General features: G+C 44.1%; 1 protein-coding gene across 1 annotated transcript in view; it reads left to right on the top strand.

Annotated features, from left to right (window-relative positions):
* LOC137352504 (NT-3 growth factor receptor-like) overlaps nucleotides 1–26,845 on the top strand; it is a 603,448-nt gene that overhangs the window by 293,709 nt on the left and 282,894 nt on the right. The window contains exons 7-8 of the mRNA XM_068018049.1: nucleotides 10,932–11,073; nucleotides 11,519–11,818. Of these exons, the coding sequence (XP_067874150.1) occupies nucleotides 10,932–11,073; nucleotides 11,519–11,818 (442 nt within the window). The remainder of the gene's footprint in view (nucleotides 1–10,931; nucleotides 11,074–11,518; nucleotides 11,819–26,845) is intronic.

The raw sequence follows: 26,845 nt of genomic DNA, 5'->3' as shown, positions 1-26,845 counted from the left end.
CATTTATTTATAAGTAACACACATTAAATACACAGAGGTTTAGGAACTTGGCAAAACTATGGTCACAGTGTGATATTTTACAAACCCAAGGGGGGGAATTTTATGCTCTACCCTGCAGTGGGTTTGGAGGCAAGGAGAGCATATAATTGGGTGGGATGGTGATGTGGGGCAGACCACCTTCCCGCCTCCGCTGAAATTAAGTCTGGGGCGGGAAGGCCTGTGAACTGCCTTCCCATCCCCCCATCAATTGAGGGCCTTAACTGGGTAATTAATACCCAATTAAGGGCCTCATCCTGCCACCGCTGCAATTAGCTGATTGGCAGGCGGGCCTGTTGGCGCATGGGAAGCATGGCAGGAAAAACCGTGAGGGTGACTTGCCAGCTCTGTAGGTGGGGGATGGTTCCCTCATTAAAGGACACTTAGTGCTTGAATGAGAGATCCGGCATCAGGAAGTGGGGGTAGCCACTGAGACTCACACCTTCCTCCCTTGATACCAACCTCCCCCCGCACCCCCCACATCCCCTTTGCCCATGAACTCCACTCCGCAAGACCCCTCCCGCCTGACCTACCTGTGGCTTGGGTCAAGTGCTACTCCTGGGCCCCGGGTGGGTGTCCCACCGGCAGCAGCCACCACCTCCACAGTGGTGCTGCTCAGTTAAAGAGCTGCCACCCTCTCATTGGCCGGCAGCTCACAGAGGGCGTGACGTTGATCCCGTGGAAGGCCCGCTCCTGTCCAGTTAAGTACCTAATTGGCACTTGTTTTGATGGGCCTCCCACTGAAGGGACAACGTGGGGTTCTCTTTGACGCTTTTGCCGGAGATCGAGACCCCCGTCGTCCAGGTAAAACCCCAGTCACAGTGTGGAAAAGTTTACTCAACAGACCTGAGATCTTCCTGAAGAAAAAGCCTTCTGTAGTTTAAAGGAAATGAATTCCAATTTGTTGAGGCCTCTCTTTCTTTCTGATAGGCTCAGGTTAAAAAATAAACTGTAGGACTACAAAGTCCGGCTTTAAATTCAGACAGCCAATCAATTTCGCTAAATTTAATGCCAAAGTTATGATAGCATTTAGACACATGACAATAGCACACTTAATATTTTTCCAAAGGTGAAAATACAGTTGAAACATAGAAGTATACAGGACTGATAGAGGCCATTCGGCTCATCGTGTCCATACTAGCTCTTTGCTCGAGCGATCCAAAGCTAATCTTGCTGTCTTCTCGTAGCCTGCACCTGCCTTTAAATATTCAAATATTTATATATTCCTTCAAATATTTATCCAGTGTTCCTTTAGAAGATGTATCAAGTACTCTGAGAAGTAAAGCATTGCATGTTCCAACGTGTCTCTACGTAAAGAAATTTCTTCCTCACGCTCTCAGTGACAATTTAAACACTGATGTGTCACAAGTGCACCTCACAGGACGCTAATAACTATGTGCATCAGCACTGTCTGAGATGTTAGCTGGCTAAACGGCTAGTGGATGAAAGCCAAGGGATGCAACACTGATGGACTTGTGTCCTAACTGGCCCCACACACTGGGATTTAGCCATTCACAACCATTTAAGATACCCAATCTAATTCACACAAAGATCAAAAGAAACTTGTCAAGGATTGGTCAGTCTGCAGTGGTCATTTTAGAGCCAGGAGACTTTGCTGCTACTTGTATTAATTATTCCCCTGGAGTTTAGTACTCCCCTGTGATGTCACATGATGAATAACTTGCCTTCGGCCCCTGATTCCGTAATACCTGGAGTTTCGTCTTTCCTTTATTGATTTGCGTTAATCGAAGTGAACGATGATGGCACGGTAATGACTGCATTAATGACAACACTGAGTGCTCTTGGATCAGGTAAAATACAGTTTAGAAGTCATGTAGGACCTGCCCTGACACTTGACATTATAATTAAAAACAAATCCCTGACTTGATCCAAATGAGCACCCTTCCCCATACTGGAGTGACAGCTCCATTTCTTGAACTGCTGTGGTCTCTCAGTGAGCTTGTCTAATTAATCTGATTGCACTGAAACCTCATATCTATTCACAACCACCTCATCGCATTGTATCCCATCTACACCGGAAAGCAGAGCACGGCCACGCTGTGGGGCTTGGTATCGCAATCACTCATGGAAGAGGATTAGTTGGGTCCCGGAGGAGTCTGTGTAATTACATCTTCTGGACAAAATTGGCACCTAGAAGAATGATCAAAAAGATAATCAAGTGATTATCTGGCATGTGGGAGAATGAAAGACTGGAATTGCATCAAATCTTCTGAACGTTTTGTCCTTGATGGAGAAGAAAGAGTCAGGGATTCATGATGCTCATATGATGATTTTCAAACTGTCTTTGTGGTGAGTCCCTGGAAATATTGACCCACTTCTTCAGATTTCTAGTCCTCAAGCTTCCTAAATACAACACCCACAGCCCAAAGATATACAGCACCCAATTGACACTATTGCATTTTTATCAGCTTGGGCAACAGAAGCATTGTATTTACCAAGAAATACAGTCAAAGTCGTGGGTTCTTCAGAAACTTTATCAGAGATCCTGCTAATATTAATGTAATTAGCACTCGTCATACTGAAATGTAGGTGACACTGTGACGAAGCTAGGTTTGAGAGTGAAACCTGGCAGTGTTGCAGTGTACTTCAGTTGGTGCTCTTTATTGATTTTGGTGATTCATGGTCAGTCTTGGTTAAATGCGTGTCACATTGCTACTTTCCAGCGTCAGGAATCTACACACATGCAGGAGATCTGAGCATTCCACTTATGGACTGCATAAGGAAAGGAGGAGGATAACAGAAGCTACAGGGATTACTGAGAGATAGAGATGGAAAATCAGAGCAGGAGTGGGGATATGCTGAGCTCCAGCACTTGCCGAATGCCAGATTAAGAATGGCATCCATAAGGGGCTGTCTCCCTATGCAGGCTGACCTGGTTGGGGAGTAACACATAGTTGAGAAGACCAATACGAGTGTGGCATTAACTTGCATCATCCAATGCAGATTCAGTGTTCATAAGAACATCTTGGGCTCAGCTACAGAAGTTGACTTTTCTAAAGCATGTCTGAGTTGTGAATCCCAAAAAAAAAGTGACTGCTCCAATGCACAAACATCACATGAATTTGTAATTCCTTTCAGAGGCATGCTTTTGGGGAATGTAGCAACTCTACCCAAGGCATCTTTTCCTCCAGGCCTTTTTTATTAAGAGATACAGCACTGAAACAGGCCCTTCGGCCCACCGAGTCTGTGCCGACCAACAACCACCCATTTATACTAATCCTACATTAATCCCATATTCCCTACCACATGCCCACCATTCTCCTACCACCTACCTACACCATGGGCAATTTACAATGGCCAATTTACCTATCAACCTGCAAGTCTTTGGCTGTGGGAGGAAACCGGAGCACCCGGCGGAAACCCATACGGTCACAGGGAGAACTTGCAAACTCCGCACAGGCAGTACCCAGAACTGAACCCGGGTCGCTGGAGCTGTGAGGCTGCAGTGCTAACCACTGCGCCACTGTGCCGCCCTTGGTCTCATTAATTATTCAAACATACGAATTAGGAGCAGGAGTAGGCCACTTGGCCCTTCGAGCCTGCTCTGCCATTCAATAAGTTCATGGCTGAACTGATTACTCCACATTTCCACCTACCCCTGATAACCTTTCACCCCCTTGCTTATCAAGAATCTGTCTACCTCTGCCTTAAAAATATTCAAAGACTCTGCTTCCACTGCCTTTTGAGGAAGAGAATTCCAAAGACTCACGACTCTGAGAGAAAAAATTCTCCTCATCTCTGTCTTAAGTGGGCGACCCCTTATTTTTAAACACTGACCCCTAGTTCTAGATTCTCCCACAAGGGGAAACATCCTTTCCACATCCACCCTGTCAAGACCCCTCAGGATCTTATATGTTTCAATCAGGTAGCCTCTTACTCTTCTAAATTTCAGCAGATACAAGGCTAGCCTGTCCAATCTTTCCTCATGAGATAGCCCGCCCATTCCAGGTATTAGTCTAGTAAACCTTCTCTGTACTGCCTCCAACGCATTTACGCCCTCCCTTAAATAAGGAGACCAATACTGTATACAGTACTCCAGATGTGGTCTCACCAATGCCCCTATAGCTGAAGCATAACCTCCCTACTTTTGTATTCAATTCCTCTCGCGATAAACGATAACATTCTATTAGCTTTCCTAAATACATGCTGTACCTACATTCTTCTTTCTTTCTTTCTTTTGGGCCTCCTTATCTCGAGAGACAATGGATACGCGCCTGGAGGTGGTCAGTGGTTTGTGAAGCGGCGCCTGGAGTGGCTATAAAGGCCAATTCTAGAGTGACAGGCTCTTCCACAGGTGCTGCAGAGAAATTTGTTTGTCGGGGCTGTTGCACAGTTGGCTCTCCCCTTGCGCCTCTGTCTTTTTTCCTGCCAACTACTAAGTCTCTTTGACTCGCTACATTTTAGCCCTGTCTTTATGGCTGCCCGCCAGCTCTGGCGAACGCTGGCAACTGACTCCCACGACTTGTGATCAATGTCACAGGATTTCATGTCGCATTTGCAGACGTCTTTAAAGCGGAGACGTGGACGGCTGGTGGGTCTGATACCAGTGGCGAGCTCGCTGTACAATGTGTCTTTGGGGATCCTGCCATCTTCCATGCGGCTCACATGGCCAAGCCATCTCAAGTGCCGCTAACTCAGTAGTGTGTACAAGCTGGGGATGTTGGCCGCCTCGAGGACTTCTGTGTTGGAGATACGGTCCTGCCACCTGATACCAAGTATTCTCCGGAGGCAGCGAAGATGGAATGAATTGAGACGTCGCTCTTGGCTGACATATGTTGTCCAGGCCTCGCTGCCATAGAGCAAGGTACTGAGGACACAGGCCTGATACACTCAGACTTTTGTGTTCCGTGTCAGTGCGCCATTTCCCCACACTCTCTTGGCCAGTCTGGACATAGCAGTGGAAGCCTTACCATGCATGGGTAAGGCTTCCACTGCTATGACCTACATTCTAACCTTTTGCAATTCATACACAAAGACACCCAGATCCCTCTGCATCTCAGAGCTCTGCAATCTCTCACCATTTAGATAATATGCTTCTTTTTTATTCTTCCTACCAAAGTGGACAATTTTCCACTTTCCCACATTATACTCAATTTGCCAGGTCTTTGTCCACTCACTTAACCTATCTAGATCCCTTTGTAGCCCCCTTATGTCATCTTCACAAGTTACTTTCCTACCTATCTTTGTGTCATTAGCAAATTTAACAACCATACCTTCGGTCCTTTCATCTAAGTCATTTGGGCGGCACAGTGGCGCAGTGGTTAGCACCGCAGCCTCACAGCTCCAGGGACCCGGGTTCAATTCCTGGTACTGCCTGTGTGGAGTTTGCAAGTTCTCCCTGTGTCTGCGTGGGTTTTCTCCGGGTGCTCCGGTTTCCTCCCACAAGCCAAAAGACTTGCAGGTTGATAGGTAAATTGGCCATTATAAATTGTCACTAATATAGGTAGGTGGTAGGGAAATATAGGAACAGGTGGGGATGTTTGGTAGGAATATGGGATTAGTGTAGGATTAGTATAAATGGGTGGCTGATGTTCGGCACAGACTCGGTGGGCTGAAGGGCCTGTTTCAGTGCTGTATCTCTAATCTAATCTAATATAAATTGTAAAAAGTTGTGGCCCCAGCACAGATCCCTGTGGCACACCACTCGTTATATCTTGCCAAGCAGAAAATGACCCATTTATGCCTACTCTCTGTTTCCTGTTAGCTAACCAATCTTCTATCCATGCCAATATATTACCCCCTACACCGCGAGCTTTTATTTCTGTAGTAACCTTTGATGTGGCATCTTATTAAATGCCTTCTGGAAATCTAAGTACAATACATCCACCGGTTCCCCTTTATCCACAGCACATGTAACTCCCTCAAAGAACTCCAATAAATTGGTTAAACATGATTGCCCTTTCACAAAACCATGTTTGCTCTGCCTGATTACCTTGAATTTTTCTAAATGCCCTGCTATAATGTCTGTAATATCAGCTTCTAACATTTTTCCTAAGACAAATGTTAAGCTAACTGGCCTGTAGTTTCCTGCTTTCTATCTCCCTCCCTTTTTGAATAAAAGAGTTACATTCGCTATTTTCCAAACTAACGGAACCGTCCCCAAATCTAGGGAAGTTTAGAAAATTAAAACTAACGCATCAACTATCTCACTCGCCACTTCTTTTAACACCCTAGGATGAAGTCCATCAGGACCTGGGGACTTGTCAGCCCGCAGCTCCAACAATTTGTTCAGTACCACTTCCCTGGTGATTGTAATTTTCTTGAATTCCTCTCTCCCTTCCATTTCCTGACTTACAGCTAATACTGGGATGTTACTTGTACTTCAGTAGTGAAGACCGATGCAAAATATCTGTTCAATTCATCTGCCATCTCCTTAATTTCCATTATTAATTCCCCAGACTCACGTTCTATCGGACCAACACTCACTTTGTTAACTCTTTTCTAAATATCTATAGTTACTCTTACTATCTGTCTTTATATTTCTAGCTAGCTTTCTCTTGTACTCTAATTTTACCTTCCTTATCAATCTTTTAGTCAATCTTTGCTGTTTTTTATATTCTGTCTAATCTTCTGACCTGCCTCCCATCTTTGTGCAATTATAGGCTTTTTCGTTAAGTTTGTTACTATCTTTAACTGTTTTAGTTAACCATGGATGGCAGGGTCCCATCCTTGGAATTTTCCTTTCTCGTTGAAATGTATCCATTCTGTGTATTCCGAAATATCCCATTAAGTGTCTGCCACTGCATCTCTATTGAGCTATCTCTTAACCTGATTTGCCAGTTCATTTTAGCTAGCTCTGCTTTCATGCCCTTATAATTGCCCTTATATAAGTTTAAAATACTAGTCTTGGACCCACTCTTCGCCCTCAGACTGAATGTAAAATTCAATCATATTATGATCGCTACTTCGGGGCGCCTTAACTATGAGGTCATTAATTTATCCTATCCCGTTGCACAATACCAGGTCTAATATAGCCTGCTCTCTAATTGGCTTCAGAACGTATTGTTCCAAGAAATTATCCCAAAAACATTCTATGTACTCCTCATCTGGGCTACCTCTGCCCATCTGATTTTTCCAGTCTATATGTAAGTTAAAATCCCCCATAATTATTGCTGTACCTTTCTGACAAGCTGCCAATATTTCTTCCTTTATACCCCATTTTATGGTTAATGTCAGGTGGCCTGTACACCACTCCCACAAGTGACTTCTTGCCTTTATGATTTCCCATCTCTACCCAAACTGCTTCTACATCCTGGTCTGCTGAACTTAGGTCATCCCTCTCTATTGTGCTAATACCATCATTAATTAACAGAGCTCCCTCTCCACCTTTTCCTAGCTCCCTGTCCTTCCTAAATGCCATGTACCCTTCAATATTCAGGTCCCAATCTATGTCATCCTGCAGCCATGTCTCTGTAATGACTATCAGATCGTACTTATTTATTTCTATTTGCACTCTCAGTTCATCTGTTTTGTTTTGAATGCTACATGCATTCAGATACAGAGCCTTTAGTTTTGTCCTTTTATTAGTTTTGTAACCTCTAGCCTTATCTGTTGATTTACTCTTAGATTTGTACGCTCTATCCCTTCCTGTCACAGTCTGTTTATCATTTCCCATGTTAATACCTTTCATAGAAACATAGAAAATAGGAGCAGGAGTAGGCCATTCGTTCCTTCGGGCCTGGTCCACCATTCAAAAAAGACCATGGCTGATCGTCTAATTCAGTACCCTGTTCCCGCTTTCTCCCCATATCCCTTGATCCCTTTGGCATTAAGAAATATATCTATCTCCTTATTGAATATATTTAATGACTTGGCTTCCACTGCCTTCTGTGGTAGAGAATTCTACAGGTTCACCACCGTCTGAGTGAAGAAATTTCTTCTCTGTTCTAAATGGCATAGCCCGTATCCTGAGACTGTGACCCCTAGTTCTGGTCTCCCCAGCCATCGGGAACACCCTCCCTGCATCTAGCCTGCCTTGTTCTGTTAGAATTTTACAGGTTTCTATGCAATCTCCTCTCATTCTTCTAAACTCTAGTGACTATAGGCTTAGTCGACCCAATCTCTCCTCATACATCAATCCTGCCATCCCAGGAATCAGCCTAGTAAATCTTCTTTGCACTCCCTCCATGGCAAGAACATCCTTCCACACAATACTCCAGATGTGGTCTCGCCAAGACCCTGTATAACTGCAGTAAGACATCCTTGCTTCTGTACTCAAATCCTCTTGCAATGGATGCCAACATACCATTCGCCTTCCTAACTGCTCGCTGCACCTGAATGCTTGCTTTCCGCGACTGGTGTACAAGGACACCCAGGTCTCGTTGCACCTCCCCTTTCCCAATGTATCACTATTCAGATAATAATCTGCCTTTCTGTTTTTACAACCAAAGTGGATAACCTCACATTTATCCACGTTATACTGCATCTGCCATTCATTTGCCTACTCACCCAACTTGTCCAAATCACATTGGAGCCTCTTTGCCTCCTCCTCACAGCTCACATTCCACCTCACCCCCACCCACCACCACCCACCCCCCCCCCGCCCCCAAGCTTTGTGACATCTGCAAACTTGGAAATGTTACATTTAGTTCCCTCACCCAAGTCATTAATATATATTGTGAATAGCTGGGGCCCAAGCACTGATCCTTGCGGTACCCCACGAGTCACTGCCTGCCACCCAGAAAAAGACCTGTTTATTCCTACTCTCTGTTTCCTGTCTGCCAACCAATTCTCAATCCATGCCAGTAAATTCCCCCCAATCCCATGTGCTTTAATTTTGCACACTAACCTCTTATGTGCGACCTTATCAAAAGTCTTCTGAAAATCCAAATTCACCACATCCACTGGTTCTCCCTTATCTATTCTACCAGATACATCCTCAAAAAACTCCAGTAGATTTGTTAAGCATGATTTCCCTTTCGTAAACCCATGCTGACTTTGTCCAATCCCATTTCTCTCTTGCCTTGTCTGTACTCCTTGATTTACCATATCTTCCCAAATTTGATCCCTTGCCCCCACTATTCAGTTTAAACCCCTCTCTACTTCCCTAGTTATGCGGCTCGCTCGAACACCGGCCCCAGCACAGTTCAGGTGTAGACCGTCCCAATGGTACAGCCACTACTTTACCCAGTACTGGTGCCATTGCCCCATGAACCGGAACCCACTTCTATCACACCAGTCTTTGAGCCACGCATTCATTTCTCTAATCTTATTTGCCCTATGCCAATTTGCACGTGGCTCAGGTAATAATCCAGAGATTATTACCTTTGAGGTTCTGCTTCTTAATTTGGCACCGCGTTCCTCATATTGACTTTGCAGAACTTCTTTCCTTGTCCTGCCTATGTCGTTGGTGCCTACATGGACCACGATGACTGGATTCTCCCCCTCCCAGTGTAAGTTCCTCTCCAGCCCTGAGCAGATGTCCAGATTCCTGGCACTGGGCAGGCAACACAGCCATCTGGACTCTGGCTCTTTGCTGCAGAGAACAGTGTCAAGCCCCTAATTATACTGTATCCTATTACCACTACATTCCATTTTTCTCCCTCCACTTGAATGGCTTCCTGTACCATGATGTCATGGTCAGGTTGCTCATCCACCCTGCAGCCCCCAATCTCATCCAAACAAGCTGAAAGAACCTCAAACCAGTTGGACAATTGCAAAGGCTGAGGCTCCTGCCTTCTGGGTCCCCTTACCTGCCTCAGCTGCAGCCACACTGTCCTGTCCCTGACCACTGACCAAATCAGAAGACCTTATTTTAAGGGGTGTGACCGCCTCCTGGTACAAATTGTCCAGGTAACTTTCCCCCTCCATGATGTGTTGCAGCGTCTGCAGCTCGGACTCCAGTTCAATAACTCTGAGCCAAAGCTCTTCGAGCCTCAAATGCTAACTTCTGACGTGTTTGCCCTGAATCACACTGGCATCCAGGAGGTCCCGCATGCTGCAGCCGTGACACATCAACTGTCCTGCCATCTTTAATGTGTTTTAATTAACTACTTAATTATTTTATTCAATTTAAAAAATATATATTTTATTAAGCTTACCTTTACTATTTTAAATGTTAGGATTAGAATGGACTTTAATCACTTACCAGATACTCACCAAACAGGTAGTTTCTTCCCAAACCAATAACCTACCTGCTTGCCTGTGATGTTTGATGCTATGTTTGATTTAAATTAAATTAACAACTTACCTGTATACTCACCCCGGCGACTCTCTATTTCCCTGCTCTCGCTGCTGATTGTGACAGCACTCTGATGTCACTTTTCAATTTTTCCCTGCTCCTCTCATGCTGCTCTCGCCGTGCTCCTCTCTCTCTCACTCTCTCCACTCCTGCTGTACTCATCTCTCTCTCTCCGCTCCAGCCATGCTCCTCTCTCTCTGCTCCCACCATGCTCCTCTCTCTCTCCGCTCCCACTGTGCTCCTCTCTCTCTCTCTCTGCTCCCGCCATGCTCCTCTCTCTCTCCGCTCCCACTGTGCTCCTCTCTCTCTCTCTCTGCTCCCACCATGCTCCTCTCTCTCTCCGCTCCCACTGTGCTCCTCTCTCTCTCTCTCTCTCTCTGCTCCAACCATGCTCCTCTCTCTCTCCGCTCCCACTGTGCTCCTCTCTCTCTCTCTCTCTGCTCCCGCCATGCTCCTCTCTCTCTCCGCTCCCACTGTGCTCCTCTCTCTCTCTCTGCTCCTGCTGTGCTCCTCTCTCTTTCTTGCTCTGTCTCCAGTCTCTGACTCTGGGCTTTTGGCACACTTTTTAAACCTCTGCTCCCACTGTACTCCACTCTCTCACTGTCTCTTCCCACCAACTGCCTGGACTTTCAGGGTTTCTTGTGAGATCAGTTAGGAATTCTTAATTTTTCTCTATTTTCTCTCCCTCTGCCAGACCAACAATAATCTGACAACGGTCTCAGCTGTAAACCTGACCCTATTTAATGTTGATGAGGAGGATAACGGAAAGCTGCTCACATGCATCGCAGAGAACGTGGTGGGGATGACGAATGCCTCAGTGCTGTTACATGTTTACTGTAAGTACAGTTTCAATGGCGGGTTATTCCTGTAGATAAGCATGGTGGAATTGCAACATCCAGTATTGAGGTTGAGGCCAGATCATTGACTCTGTATTCAATTGAATGACTCTAGATGGGGAAGGTTGCAGGTATCTCAAGGGGTAACAATTTACAGGACTAGAAGGAAAAGGCAACAGAGTGGAATAGCTCTTTCAAAGAGCTGACACAAGCACGATGGCCCAAATGGCCTCCCTCTGTACTGCATGATTCAAAGGTTCTGCTTTTGCAGGCATTGGTCCTCAGCCAGATCACTTTTCTGTTAGCGGGCACTTGGTGATGACTAGATAGAACAGTTATGATTTGGGGAAAATGCGGAGTCCGGGTGAAGACATTGCATTGGCCCTTTGCTGAAGTGTTTCTGAACTGTAATGAGCTTATGTGCTTTTTCTTTTCAAACTTGCAGATCCTCCTGATATTAAGGAGCTAACAGAGCCTGAACAGCGACACATGCACTGCATTCAGTTCACCGTCTATGGCAACCCCTTGCCCACCATTCATTGGCTGCACCGAGGGCACAGGCTAAATGAAACTGACTACATCAAAACAAAGGTCTATGAGGAGAGTACGGACTGGCTCCATGGCTGCCTGCTCTTTGATAAACCCACCCACTACAACAATGGAAACTACACACTTGTGGCTGAGAATGACTTGGGAATTGACACAGAGACTGTCTACGCACACTTCCTGGGTATCCCGTTTCCCGGTATGTATCCCAACTATTTTTCTTATGCATGCTGGGATATTGGCATATGCCGAGCCTCCAGGCCAACTTGGAGTTGACTGTTGAGGCTCATAAGGACAGAAAGAGGTCCACTGGTCCAGCAGGCCTCTAAGATGTATAAAAAAATCCTCCCCATCCCATGAGGCTATCAGCAGCAAGATTGAAAAGTGAGGTTGATGGGACGGGGGAACAAAATGCATTTCTTCAAAGGCTGTTTTCATGGCAGGCAAATAGGTAAGGATTTGTGTTACTGAGGCAGAGGTTACAGGGATGATCCCTCTACCCACTAATAGGAGATAGTCTACTGGTAGTGACAGACTGCAGAACTTTGCAAACAGCATTATGATGGGTTTTAACATCATTTCCAATTTCTATAAGCAATTTAAGTTCAGTAATACTGATTCCTTAATAATTTAAGAGTGCAAGTTCTCTCTTTTTTTAGTGGAAGAATAAGTAAAATCAATTTTCTGCATATAATGAACAATTATCCAAACTGATGCTGCAGCCTTAATGAGATTGTTGAACTAATATGAGGTTAGGAAGGGAATTTCTTTGTATTTGCTATATTCAGGGTTGATCTGATTGCCTTAACTATCAGAGCTAACTCGTGCTACTGAACTTTAGTTAATGCAAACTGACAGGCTGGAGTGCAGCAAACAAAAGCCTTCTGATGAGGTGTTGGGCTCTCCTTGGGGGGACCAGCACGAGATTAGTTAAAATAGTTTGTTGAGCAGCATCTCAAACCAAAGTGCCTGAGCTGCCCAATGGGTTTGCAGACATGTGCGTCTGAGATCAGTTCAGTTGGCCTATTGTATTTTTCAAAACATTTCAACATTGTAAATTTGAAGTCATTTTGGAATTTGTTACAGACTCGAGTTCACTTCTGTCACATTGTTCATCAAACAGAAACCAATAAGAACAGTAACGGGCAGTTTTGCTCACGCTTCAGTGAAGTATTTTAGAATTTTTGTTTGATACAAGCAGTATAGCTTCTTCAACAGGAATTATCTATCATTTATGTTCTGTCTTTTTCCAAATCTTGCTTGGAATTAGTTGAGGTATTGCAATATACATCTAATGCAGGTGTATAATACATAAGCGTATGGATGCAGAGCACACAGATACTCCAGATATATGATATACACACCTTGTGTGTTTGGTACACATGTATCCAAGGTGTACAATACAGACATATCCCAGGTGGATAGTGGGCACTTATCCCAGGTGTACAATGCAGAGGGATGCTTGTAGAGATTGTTGTGTTAAATGATGCATAATCAACTGGTCTGTATTTGAAATCTACTACTAAAATTATCAGAAACCATCTTCTGGTTGCATAATTGCATTCCTTTGCCACGTGATTGGTTCTGTGTATTCTTAATCTTGTAGAATGCCTGAACTAAGGTTCTTTTTGAATTCCTTTTAATTTCCTGTCAGAGAGATATAATGTATCATGCTTCAGCATCTGCAAGAGGACAAATAACGTTGTAGCAGACTTCATTTATTGGATGTGAAACTTCCATCAATGCTGCGCATGTTTGAGTACAAGCTACAGAAATGTTTTCTCTGATAGTCTCAGTGGGTTTGTCTCTAATTGGTTCTAGATGACCTGCTTCACATTGTTACTGAATCATTAACATTCGCTTCACCTCGATACTAAGGTTGCATTATTCGTCTCTCAGATTGGCGCTACTGAAAATTCATTTGCATCTGCAGCACCTCGTTAAACTGTCTAGCAATGAGCTGGGTGTCGAGTCCAGGAGAGAGCACCTTGCATCCACAAACAAAGAACAAAGAGAACAAAGAACAGTACAGCACAGGAACAGGCCATTCGGCCCTCCAAGCCTGCACCGATCTTGATGCCTGCCTAAACTAAAACCTTCTGCACTTTCGGGGTCCGTATCCCTCTATTCCCATCCTATTCACGTATTTGTCAAGATGCCTCTTAAAACGTCTCTTGCACATCAGAGCAGAACTTTGCTCCCGGACAGTGGGTTCAAGAGTATTGAGAGTGCAGGCAGACAGTGTCCACACTCTCAGTATGTGTGAACTTACTCTGTGTTAATTAATAAAGTGACCAGGTGATCCAGTGGATCCCTCCCCTGAGCACTTTTTAAGTGGGCCTGACACTGCTGTGGGCGCTATAGTCCATGCTGTGCCAAACCAAAGCAGTGTGACTATTTCATCCAGGAGTATCAGGCTGCTCCCTTCTGGAGTCCGGCGGGCACCTCACCTAAAGTTGTACTCTCACGTTTGTTTCCTCGTAAAGCAGAAACTGTATCTGCACCCTGAAATCTACAATGGCCTCAGGAGCCATGATTCTTCTTTGGGAGAACCTCAAGGTTTCTGCAGCAACTAAAGGAGGAAACAGGCCAGCAGCCACATCATGAAGCACCTCGTATGAGGTTGATCCTTTCTTTATACTTTTTAATGTATCAGACAGATTACAGGGGATACTTCATTCAGTGGAGAGTGTCACCCATACGCATCTCCTAACTCTAACTTAACTGGCAGTCATTAGGGTACTAACCTATCCCGAATTTCATTTTTCCATCACCAGCCTTTTTCTACAGCATCTTCAGATGTGAGCCTTAACACAGGAGTATGTTGTTTGAAAGAGTTTCTACAGAATGACAGAGGGATACAAGGTTGAGCATTTGTTTATAAAAAGATTCCTGCAGTTTTCCCTGCTTTCCTTCTCTCCTGAAGGTGCAGGCTTGGTGAATTGGTCTGCACCACAAATATATGTGCTCCTTATGTTCCCAACTAACATTACAAAAAGGAATTATCTGCTCAGTATCTCGTTGCTGTTTGTGAGCACGTTGGCTGCTGTGTTTTCCTAAATTACAACAGTGTCTACTCTTCATTGACTGTCAAGCCCTTTGGGCCATCCTGAGAACATGAATAGTGATATCGGCTGTTTCTTGTATACTCCATACACTTCAAAAGCGATTGTGAAGCACTTCGAGATGTCCTGAGGACAGGAAAGGTGCTACATAAATACAAGTTTGTTTCTTCTTTCTGTAACTTTATAGACCTGATTTTAACTTGGGTGGGAGACAGGTGGATGGAGCCAAAGGTGAGTGGATAACCGCACCCCCCCCCCCACCCCAATCTCAGAAACATGAGGCCTGGGAGATTTAACTTCCTTGGCCTCCTCTATATAGCCCCAGTCAGGTTGCTGCCCTAATCTGGTAGGAGGTGGCAGCTGGCCTGTGGGCAGGAGCTCAGTGTTGGACAGCCGGAGGCCGTCACCAGGAACTAAAAGAATAGTCGTAGGGAGGGGGTTTTCAGAAGGCTTTGTGATGCGGGGTAGTGGAGGGAGGCTGGGGCAAGGTGTGTTCCTTGTGGGGCCTGGAGGAGCACTGCAAGATTAGTGGAGGTCATTGGCGGGTTAGGCGCTTGGGCGATTGATAACTGCTTGCCCCCCTCCTAAAAACTGGCGGGCACGGTTAAAATTGCCCCATTATGTGTAGGCTATATGTACTTGTATTTGTGCAGTACTTGCTTTATACGCATTATGTGCTGTATATGTATGATCTTTCTGTACGCTTTGTGTGCTATGTCATGTATACAGTCAATGTTATCCATACCTATATGTATAAAAGCAGCTGGTCATATGTGCTCAGGAGGTATATTTTATTTTCTCTATATGTACAGCATAGATACACTTAATACATACAAGCTGTTTGCTTGAAGTAGGCAAAATGTGTTTTGTTGTATTTTGTCTGTATGCTTGCTACATGTACACTTTGTGAACTCAATACACATCGGGTTGAATTTTCACTTCGGGGGTGGGAAACAGGAATCGAGACTGGTTCTAGATCCCGAACCCATCCCTGGGGGGAAACAGTCACTCTTTGGCACTCCCGTGCCTTCGGATGCCCATCCAGGGAAACAAGGCACCACACTGGTGGGGAGGGGGGGGAGAAGGTAGGTTTATCAGTGCGGGAGGAGGGGGAATGGGGTCAAAGTAACATCATGGGTGTAGGGGATGGTGGAAAGGGTTGGAGTTTACATTTATGGAATTTGTGGGGGGTGGCGAAGGTCAGATGGACAAGGTAAGTGTTTTTGCGGGGGAGGGCAAAGAATTAATTTAATTTTTATTGGGGGAGGGGGAGAGCAGCAGAGGAAATGTCTCTATTTTTATTGACTTTATTTTTAAATATTTAAATTTCCCGGTAGGGCCGAAAGCCCTTTAAAAAATGGCGTCAGCTCCTACGCACAGGCAGCTGGCGCCATTGTCGGGGACAGTCAGCCAGCCCTCTCCATGTGATCAGGGTGGGGTCATGCGGCTCGCCCGGGCCATTTAAATGAGCCACCGCACAGAAGATTGCGGCAGCTCTGCAGGGGCTGCCATTGCTTTCGCCCGCCGCAGACATCAGCGGCAGGGACAGAAGATTCAGCCCATTATATGTCATCTCTTAAATTACTCATATTCTGTATCCCAAAATATAATTTTATGAAAGAAATCTATCTAATTTGTATTTGGATGAACCAATATTATCTGCTTCCACCATCTCCCCAGCTCACCTGTTCCTAGATTTACCACTCACTCACTGAGAATGTTTCCCAAGATTAACTTTGTATTTACCCCTCACTCCTTCAACTGCAGGCCGTGTCCTTTTGTCCTACTGTTTTGGACAAGGTAAAACAGCTTGTCATGTTATACAGTATCTATTTTGTTTAGAGCTCTAAAAACAGTGACCATGCCTCCTCCCAACCCTTTACCAGCGAGAACATGCCCATAATCCATTCATCCTCAGAATCCTTCTGGATGCTATCTTCTATTCCGATTAATAACTCTTATATCATCCTTGCAACGCAATGATCAGAACTGTGCACAGTATTCAATATGCGGTCGCACTATTGATTTATAAATTGCAGGGACACCATTGGTTTGAATCTAGCCTAAACTGATGGGATGAATCACCTCTCTCCGCCAATTGTACAAATCTGAACTGAGATGAATTTGGAGCAATCTGAACTCCCCAACTTGGCCTGAATTTGGCACTAGAAACGGATAATATCACTCAAAGTGGATGGCTGGTTTGGGAAATGGAAAAATCTCACACTTCTAAGGTTGAGGTTAGGGTACAATGACAGGAACTTGCTATACCTGACCTGGGCATGTTTGATCGAGCAGCATTGCTCTGTATCTAAACTGTGCTATAGGCCATTTAGAAGTGTTTGATGGGGCAGTGCAGAGGGACCTAAATGTAATCTGCATTGTCCCTGACCTGGAAGTGCTTGGTAGGATTGTGTACAGGAAATTCTGAGTTATATCTAACCCATGCTGTACCTAATCTTGGTGCAGATTGTGCAGATGCATTCCAATCCAACATGGGCATTTCTAATTTTGGTGAGCGCAATAATTAAAGGAAAATAATGGGATGAAAATAAGGGACTGCAAAGATTAGGATAATTGGGATTCTTTATGTCATTGGTATTACTTTAAATCCTGGAATGATACATGAACTTTGAGTTTTATAAAATTATCTTTTGGTTGCAGTTGGCAGGTTATCCATAATGCAGAGTGGCATCTACCCAGGACCGGAACAAGATGCATAGTGTCAGGATGCTGGGTTTTGTTTCTTATTGTAGCTTGGTTGCATTGATTAAACATGCTGCATAGTTCAGAGGATTTTTTTTTCAAAAAATATACTTTATTTATAAAATTTGTAAAAGGACATTACATAGCAGTTAAAATTTGACATTATATAAAGTGCAGTTCAATTTCTTTCATTAAAGTATGTGGCATTCTGTAATTGTAGTGAGGCATCTCGAATACAGGTTATATTTACAGTGTACATTTCATGTCAAACATACAGTCCAAGGGGTTTTACATGGGTTGCAGCCCCTTGGTGTACTATGGCAGGAGGGCCTGAGTCAGTGGCCTTTTCCCATTCAGCCTTTGCAACAGCTGCCTAAGCTTGAGTGTGTCCCCAACACATAGTCCTGGACCTTGGAGTGTGCCAGTCTGCAATACTCAGTCGTGGACAGCTCTTTGCACTGGAAGACCAACAAATTTCAGACAAATCAAAGAGCATCTTTCATCGAGTTGTTGGTCCTCCAGCAGCAATTGATGTTTTCCTTGGTGTGTGTCCCTGGGAGAAGCCCATAGAGAACATTGTTCTCTTTTTTTTTCCAAAGGTGTACTTTATTCATAAAAATTTGCAAAAATACATTACAAAACAGTTCCAAACAGTTCAAATTTCAGAAAGTACAGTAGATATCAGATTTCTTTGATACAGAAAAACATGAAGTGCCTCACAATTCTTGCCATTCCATTTTGACATTACATGGTAAAAAACATTTTGGTGCATACAGCCCCTCAGTTCACTATGGCAGGAGGAGTTTACACAGTGGCCCTTCCCCATTGAGCCTTTGCAGCAGCTACCCCAAGCTTTAGTGAGCCCCTCAGCAGATAGACCTGGACTTTGGAATGTGCCTGTCTGCAACTCTCGGTCGTGGACAGCTCTATTCTCTGGAAGACCAGCAGGTTTCGGGCAGACCAAAGTGTGTTCTCCACCGAATTGATGGTCCGCCAGCAACAGTTGATGTTTATCTCAGTGTGCGACCCTGGGAACAGCCCGTAGAGCACAGACTCCTGTGTTACAGAGCTGCCCGGGATGAACCTCGACAAAAACCACTGCACATTGTTCACAGAGTTTGGTTCTTAGCACAATCCCAGATTGTGTCGGCATAGAATCTGGGTAGAATCACGTAGAGGATTCTCAAGGTCGATCATTTTATGGTGATTGTGATGGAGGGATTTCATTAGATGTTTCTTAATTGTTTACTTAATGAATGTGTAACCAGATGTCTTGCAGCTGTATCCTCGTGGGTGTTACCCATATCCCATACCCTGCACCATTTCCCCCGTTCGTCAGTTTAAAAACTAAAGCCTGTCCTCTGGATATTCATTATATGGCTATTTTTAAATCTCATTCTGAACTCCACGTAGTCTGTTAGCCAGCTGCTATCCTTGCTCAGAATCTATCGCAAATTGCAGTAGGGCTGATTTGGGAATATTTGTTAATATGGTCCGGGATCAATCAACTTATTCAGCATTTGTTGTTTTCCAGAAGGGGAAATGTTCTAAATGCTTTTAAATTTAAACCATTGTAAATAATTAAGGAAGAAGTTGTGTTGGATTTGCGAAATGAATATTTTGCTTTTCTTTTCACAATGCAGTAAAAGGATACAATACCAGAGGGACAGGGAAGGAAGGTATGGAGGTATGGTAACAGAGGCAGAGGGACAGGGCAGACTAGCAATTAGTGAAGTGGACTATTGAGATTAATTTAGAACGTGTTAGATGAATATTGCATTTATTAATGTTTTACATAAGGTAAAACTGAGATTCATTGAATGAGAATGAGAGTCTTATGGCATGGATAGGAAACTAACTGGGAGTTAGGAGGCAGGAAGTTGAAAATAAAAGGGATATTCTCAGATTTGTGAGCGGTAGTATCCCAGGAATTGGTGCTTTTCACTTCACTTATAAATGACCTGGATTAGGAACAGAAGGGAGTATTGTTAAGTTTGCATATGATACCAAGTGAAGATGATTTGTCAATTGTGAAGAGGCCAAAGAAAATTGGGAAAAAACTGTTGTGGGGGGAGGATGTTGTATGGAAGGCCTGTTGTTTAGTGTGGACATCTTGATGTTTTGCTTTCCAATAAACCTCAACTTATTGCTGAATAAGGTTTGGGAACTTTTTAGGCCACTTAAGTTCAAACTTCACCTTCCAAGAACCAAAGGACCTGTTGCAGATGACAGTTTGAAAGTTGCATTAAGATAATGGTGTGACCTAAAGTTAAGAGATGGTTGGATTTTACACTTAGGGATGAATTTTACATAAGATTTAGTGGCAGAAGTAAGTGTGTATTCTGGGTAGCCAAGAGATAGGAGCTGAATGCAATGTATAATCCCTTTGTAGAGTTTGAAGTCTTTTGACATCAATGACCAAGTTTTAATTAGGCTCTATGTCGCACTGTCTTTGAGGCTCTGTGTATCTGAAATGAGGTGTAATCTCACCTTAGTGCAGCCTGAGAGGTATTTAAAGCTTCAATTGAGTAATTTTCCTTTAGTAGGAAGAGACCAGCACAGTAATATAGGATGTGAAATAAACTGAGTGGAATGATGTCTGTGGGTAGCTGACCAGTCATTATAGTCAGTAAAACTGAGAGGTATCTAGTGTTTTCACTGCTGTACAGCTCATCCATAGTCAATATGATTAATGTATAAGACAAAACTACCAAGCAAAAAATAAATTTCTTTTTATATCGCATTTTACTGACCTCCAAAGTCACTTCACAATGGCCGGAATTTTACGCCACCCCAATGAGTCGGATGGTGGCGGGAGGGTGGTGTAAAATGGAGCAGGAGGCTCCGGGAGGCCTTTCTGACCCGCTCCCGTCTCCGCCCCACTTTACGTAGGGCGGGGGGGAAACAGGCCACCCACCCCAGGCCAATCAAGGCCCTTAAGTGGCCAATTAATGACCTCTTAAGGGCCGTCGCCCGCCTCCACGCAGATTTTACGTGTGGCAAGCGGGCGTCTTGGAGCCGGGAAAGGCCGCCTATGAAAAGCTGTCAGCCTCTCCGCACCCCGATTGAGGGCCACCCCCCCTTCCCCAACCACCCCCAGGACCCAAGATGCCCCCCACTTCCCCCCAAACGACCACCCTTGCCTCGCCGGGGCCCAACCGATGACGCCCGGCGAGGCAACCCAAACTTACCTGGACTCTTGGCTCCATGTCCTCGACGAGGCTGCAGGCCCAGCAGTGGCCACTGCTCCCAGTGGCGCTGCTGGGACTAAGCTGCCAGCCTGCTGATTGGTCAGCAGCTGAATGAGGCAGGACTTCCTCCCTCAAGTGGGTGGAAGTTCCGCCTCGGAACAATTAAAGCCTGGGGACCCGTAAAATGCGGGACTGTTCCCCAGGCTAGGCGGATGCATGTTCACCACCAGCTCCCGTCGACCCACTGTAAAATCCAGCCCAGTGAATGAATTTTGAAGTGCATTGTGGGGAGTGGAGGAGGTTACAGAGATAGAGATAGGGACAGGGCCAGAATCAGAACAAGGGAGGTTTTAGTAGGGGGTAGGGGGTGGTTTTGGGGGGAATTGTAGGGTTGGAGTTAGTTCAGAGATGCTGGTTAAATCATGAAGGAATTTAAACACATGCGGGCAGGTTAGGTTAGACTGATCCCAAATAGTCTGACACCAGGAGATGGTGAAGGAGTCAAGAGAGGAGAGGTAATGCTGGGTATTGTCAGCTTGTGAAGCTAACCGCATTTCTGCAGATGATGTTGCCAAAAGGCAACATGTAGATGAAGATAAGGGAACCAAGGATTGATCCTTGTAGGACTCATTCAAGAAATAGCCTCAGTATTTTTATTTATTTATTGATACAGCACTGAAACAGGCCCTTCGGCCCACCGAGTCTGTGCTGACCAACAACCACCCATTTATACTAACCCTACAGTAATCCCATATTCCCTACCACCTATTCCCTATAGGTAGGTGGTAGGGAAATATAGGGACAGGTGGGGATGTGGTAGGAATGTGGGATTAGTGTAGGATTAGTATAAATGGGTGGTTGATGGTCGGCACAGACTCGGTGGGCCGAAGGGCCTGTTTCAGTGCTGTATCTCTAAACTAAACTAAACTAAACCTACCTACACTAGGGGCAATTTACAACAGCCAATTTACCAATCAACCTGCAAGTTTTTGGCTGTAGGAGGAAACCAGAGCACCCGGCGAAAACCCACGCGGTCACAGGGAGAACTTGCAAACTCCACACAGGCAGTACCCAGAATCAAACCCGGGTCTCTGGAGCTGTGAGGCTGCGGTGCTAACCACTGCGCCGCCCGCACAGTACTGCACTAAAGTCAATCTATGTTGTGTGCTGAAGAGCTGCAGTGTGGCTTTAATCCACAACCTTCTGATGCAAGAGGGGCAAGTTCTGCCAACTGAGCTATCCTGATCATTCACTAATGAGCAACAGAAACTTTTACAATAATTAGTTGATGGAGGGAGAAACTGTAAATCAACAGCAGCCTTGTGCTTGTTTTGAACTTTTTATGGGTTCAATGACTACTGTCTACTAATTATTCAAAGAATTCCGTCGCTCATTAACTGGGACAATGGAGAACCGTATTTGACCGATGTCTACTTAAACATCAGCAGTCTAGTGGAAGTATGGTGACATGTTTCCTGATCATTAGAAACAAAACTACCCTAAGGTCTTTCACTACCAGGGCAACAACTTGTGGCCTAGGATCTTTGAACACGCTCTCAGTAATGGCATCGGAAGAAGGTTGTGTATGGAAGTGAGATCCATGGTACAAGGAGGTGGTGAATCACAGCTAAGTGGTGTCAGGAACAGGAAAGCCTTGCATACCAGAATGCTGCGATAAAAACAGAAACTATATAGCAGGTTTATCAGCATCTGAGAAAGAAAGGTGAGGTAAATTGGGCCGGATTTTGGTTAGACTTGCACTTGCCCATAACTTCCTATGCACTTTTTTGCACTGGAAGTTCCTGTCAACTAACCATCTAAAAAGCACAGCTCATTCTACACAGGATTTGGAACCTATGTGAATAGAAAGCAACTGTGTATCTCTTTAACCAATCAGATCAAAAAATCATTGCTGAGTTGCACAGCGTCTGAACCAAGAAATGTCAGTTAAAATAGTGAATTTAAAGTCAATTCAGGTACAGAAAGCAAAATAAGGAGAGGGAAATATAGATTGGATTAAGAGATAGAGAAAAGAGACAAAGAAAAATGTTTTTAAAATTATGTACTTTTTTTAAGCAGCCAACAATAATTAAAACCTGAAAGAATGAGACTCCGCACTTGTAAATGTTAATTTTCAGTCCCAGGCAGGTTGTTCAGCTATAATTAAGATTTACCATACTGTTAAATGGTACTTGCACTGGAATGGACAATCCCTAACATTTTTCTGGTGAGTTTATTGCTTATTTATTGGGTAATTCCAGCAACTTCATGCCGTTCAAAATTTTGTCCCAGAGGGTGCAAAATTCTTAAAATCCATTCAGGAGAACTTTTTTTAGCCAGTAGGTAGCAAGAGGGGATATTTCTGGACTTAAGTTTAGGGAATGAAGGTGGAAGGATAATCAGTTGGGGAGCACTTTGGCGGAAGTGATCACAATTCAGTTAGATTTAGGGTAGTTATGGAACAGGGCAAAGAAAGACCAGGAATTAAAGTTCTCAATTGGGGAAAAGCTAATGTTACTAAGCTGAGATGTAATATAGCTAAAGGGGAATGGAAACAGCTACCTGAAGGTAAATCAGTGCCAAATCAGTGGAAGGCATTCAAAGAAGAGATAGTGAGGGTTTGGCAAAGTATGTTCCCTTAAGGAAAAAGGAGTGGTGGTTGGGGAGGAACTAACAAATCCAGAGCCCCTGGATGTCAAGGGGCTTAAAAGTGAGGATAAAAAAAGGGAAACTTATGACAGATACAGTGGGCTCAATACTGCAGAAAACCCAAAAGCATCTAAAAAGTGTAGGGGTGAAATTAAAAAGGAAATTAGGAAAGCAAAGAGAGGTAATGAAATAATATTGGCAAGTAAAATCAAGGAAAACCCAAAGATTTTTTATAAATACATAAAGAGCAAGAGGATCACTAAAGAAAGGCTAGGTTCTGTTAGGGACTATAAAAGTAACCTGTATGTGGAGGCAGAGGTCATGGGAATGGTCCATTAATGAATACTTTGCTTTTGTTTTCATAAAACAGTGGGACAGTACAAACATTGCAATCAGGGAGGAAGTTAACATTGTGAGAGAGGAAGTATTGAGGGATTTAACATCTTTGAAAGTGGATAAATCCGCAGGCCCAGATGAAATGTATTCAAGGCTGTTAAGGAAATCAAGAGAATAGTGGAGGCTCTGACCATCATTTTCCATCATCTCTGGCATGAAGTTGCTGTAATTACCCAATAAATAAGCTCACAAGGACAACTAATGTTGTACCATTGTCTAAAAAGTGAGAAAGGGATAGACCGAGTAATTACAGGCCACTCAGCCTTGCCTCGGTGGTGGGAAAGTTATTGGAGAAACTGCTGAGGGACAGGATAAATCTTCACTTCAAAAGACACGGATTAATCAAAGACAATAAGCATGGGTTTGTTAAGGGTAGGTCATTTCTAATTATTGTGAATTTTTTGAGGAGATAACTAGGAAGGTCAATGAGGATAGTGCATTTGATGTAGTCTATATGCATGCTAGCAAGGCTTTTGATAAGGTTCCACATGGCAGACTGAAGGAATGGGGTCCAAGGCAAAGTGGCAAGTATGATCCAAAATTTGCCTCAGTGCCAGGAAGCAAAGGGCAATGGTCTATGGTGTTTTTGTGATTGGATGGTTATTTCCAGTGGGGTTCCGCAGGGCTCAGTACTAGGTCCCTTGCTTTTTGTGATACACATCAATGATTTGGACTTTAATGTACGAGGTATGATTCAGTAGTTTGCAGATACAAAATTTGGCCATGTGGTTGATAATGAAGAAGAAAGCTGTAGACTGCAGGAAGATATCAATGGGTTAGTCAGGTGGGCAGAACAGTGGCAAATGAAATTCAAGCCGGAGAAGTGTGAGGTAATGCATTTGGGGAAGGCTAACAAGGTAATGGAACAGTCAATAAATGGTAGGAAACTGCGAAGTGTAGAGGAACAGTTGAAACTTGGAGTGCATGCCTACAGATCCCTGAAGGTGGCTGGGACAGGTAGTTAAGGTGGTCAAGATAACCTATGGGATATTTGCCTTTATTAGCCAAGACATAGAACATAAGAGGTTATGTTGGAATTGTATAAAACATTAGTTAGGCCACGGTTAGAGTACTGTGTGTGGTTCTGGTCACTGTGCTATAGGAAAGATGTAATTACACTATAGAGGAGATATACAAGTACGTTGCTTGATCTGGAGAATTTTAGTTATGAGGAAAGTTTGGACAGGCTAGGCTTGTTTTCTTTGGAACAGAGGAGGCTGAGGGGAGACCTAACTGAAGTGTATAAAATTGAGGGGTTTGGATGGAGTGGACAGGAATGCCCGATTCCCCTTATTTGAGGGGTACATAACCAAGGGGCATAAATTTATGGTAAGAGGTAGGAGGTTTGGAGCAGATTCGAGGAGAAACCTTTTCACCCAGGGGGTGGTGGGGATATGAAACTCACTGCCTGAAAGGGTGGTAGAGGTGGAAATCCACATAACATTTTAAAAGTATTTGGATGTGCACTTGAAGTGCCATAACCAACAAGGCTATGGATCAAGGACTGGACAGTGGGATTAGGCCGGATGGCTCCTTGTCAGCCAGAGTGGACATGGGTCGAATGGCCTCCTTCGGTGCTGTAAATTTCTATGATTCTATGATTTGAATGGTGAGTCGCTCGGCGAGATACTGTTATCGTACAGCTTTTGGTGAGCAATAACGTCCTGATTTCCATGTTTACCTGTGCATGTACACTCACCAGAAGTTGCTGTCCAATTTACATGTAGATAACAGTCAGCGCTGTTGGCCGCACCACTGTTTCTACCACAAAATCCAGCCCATAATTTTCATCCACTGAAGCAGTTTCCATTGGCTTGAGTTGCCTCATTTGTAATACAGTGCTGGGAAAGGTTGTGTGAAGATGCATCACTTACCTTATGGGCAGGTGAAAGATTCATTCACTCATGGCTGGACACAGCATGTAATAGGTGTTATTGGTAGGAGCACTTTCTATCAGAGGAGCCCATTGAAATGAACACAATGGGTAGGGTGTTTAGTGTCCCATACAGCAAGGCATCTATCTGGTCTTTTTGTGATCCTTTTGTTTTCGTTGTACTTTTGCCATTGCAGGCAACCCGGGAACATAAAGGGGATATGATGTAAGTGCAATATAGCTGCAGCATCTCTCTGTCAGAGAGGGCAGAAATTGTTAGGAGACAATGACAAGTGTCACACACCTGGAGAAAAGTACAGAATTGTCTCCAGGAAAGATAGGCACCTTGTGAGGCTGAGTAGAAAGCCGTGATCCAGAAGGTTCTGAATTTCACTGGTTGCTGAACTGCATAAAAATAAGGGGAAGGTGCAAACCTTGGGTGCTAAACTGAATGATTAAACTGTGTGGGCAAAAAAAGGCCTGTAGCCTTTTGTTCCTGTAGCTTGATGCAAGGTCAGTGCTACAGAGCTGACTGTTTCCTCTTGTTTTATTCACGGAGGCTGTGCTGCACCAAATTCATTTTAAATTCACAGAAAGGGCTTCAGCCTTTCTTCATTGCTGGAAACAGGCACGAACCTAAGCACTCTTTCACCTGCAAGCGCCAGTGCTCAAAGGAAGCTCCATTTTTTTTGAAGGTTGATGTCAAGCTTACAACAGCTTTATTTAGAGAATCGTGAAGTAGACATGAGTTTCAGGCTGTTTATAGTTCTTAAGTGTCAGGAATGACTGCTGGAAGCACCATTGCTAAGCAGCCAATGCTCCAATACTAAGCTTTTCTACTGTAAAGAACTACTAAATGCATTCGGAAAGGTTGCCAGTTCTAGTTGGATATATTCTGGGATGTTTCATAAAATTATCTTCTCTCCAACCTCCCCTCCTGCTATTGGTTGTCCAACCTGTCGTTGCTCAGGAAGCACTGCCTTCGCACACCAATCCGAGAGTGAGGAGATTCTTTGTTATTTGATTGGATAATTCCTGACTATCAGTCAAACAGCCCTTTTCCCCCATTTCCAATATTTTTGTAATTAATAAATAAAGGTGTTTAAAGAAATGAAAACAAACACTTTCTTTTAGTGCCCCAATAATTCGGGTTGCTTGCCCCAATGTTCAGAAGATTAGTCTTTAATTCTTGGAGACTCCAGGTCAATCTTGAAGAGTAGGTAGCTGTAGCGTTTGGTCAAGCTAACTTTTTATTGCACAGATTTAGGGTTAGTCTCATCTGTGCTGAGAGCCAGGACTGTTTAAAATCCCAGAGTGTGACAAACTAGACTCTGCGAGAAGCTTGT

Source organism: Heterodontus francisci, chromosome 38 (genome assembly GCF_036365525.1).
Source record: "Heterodontus francisci isolate sHetFra1 chromosome 38, sHetFra1.hap1, whole genome shotgun sequence".
Classification (NCBI taxonomy): Eukaryota; Metazoa; Chordata; class Chondrichthyes; order Heterodontiformes; family Heterodontidae; genus Heterodontus; species Heterodontus francisci.
This window is presented reverse-complemented; position numbering and strand designations above follow the sequence as displayed.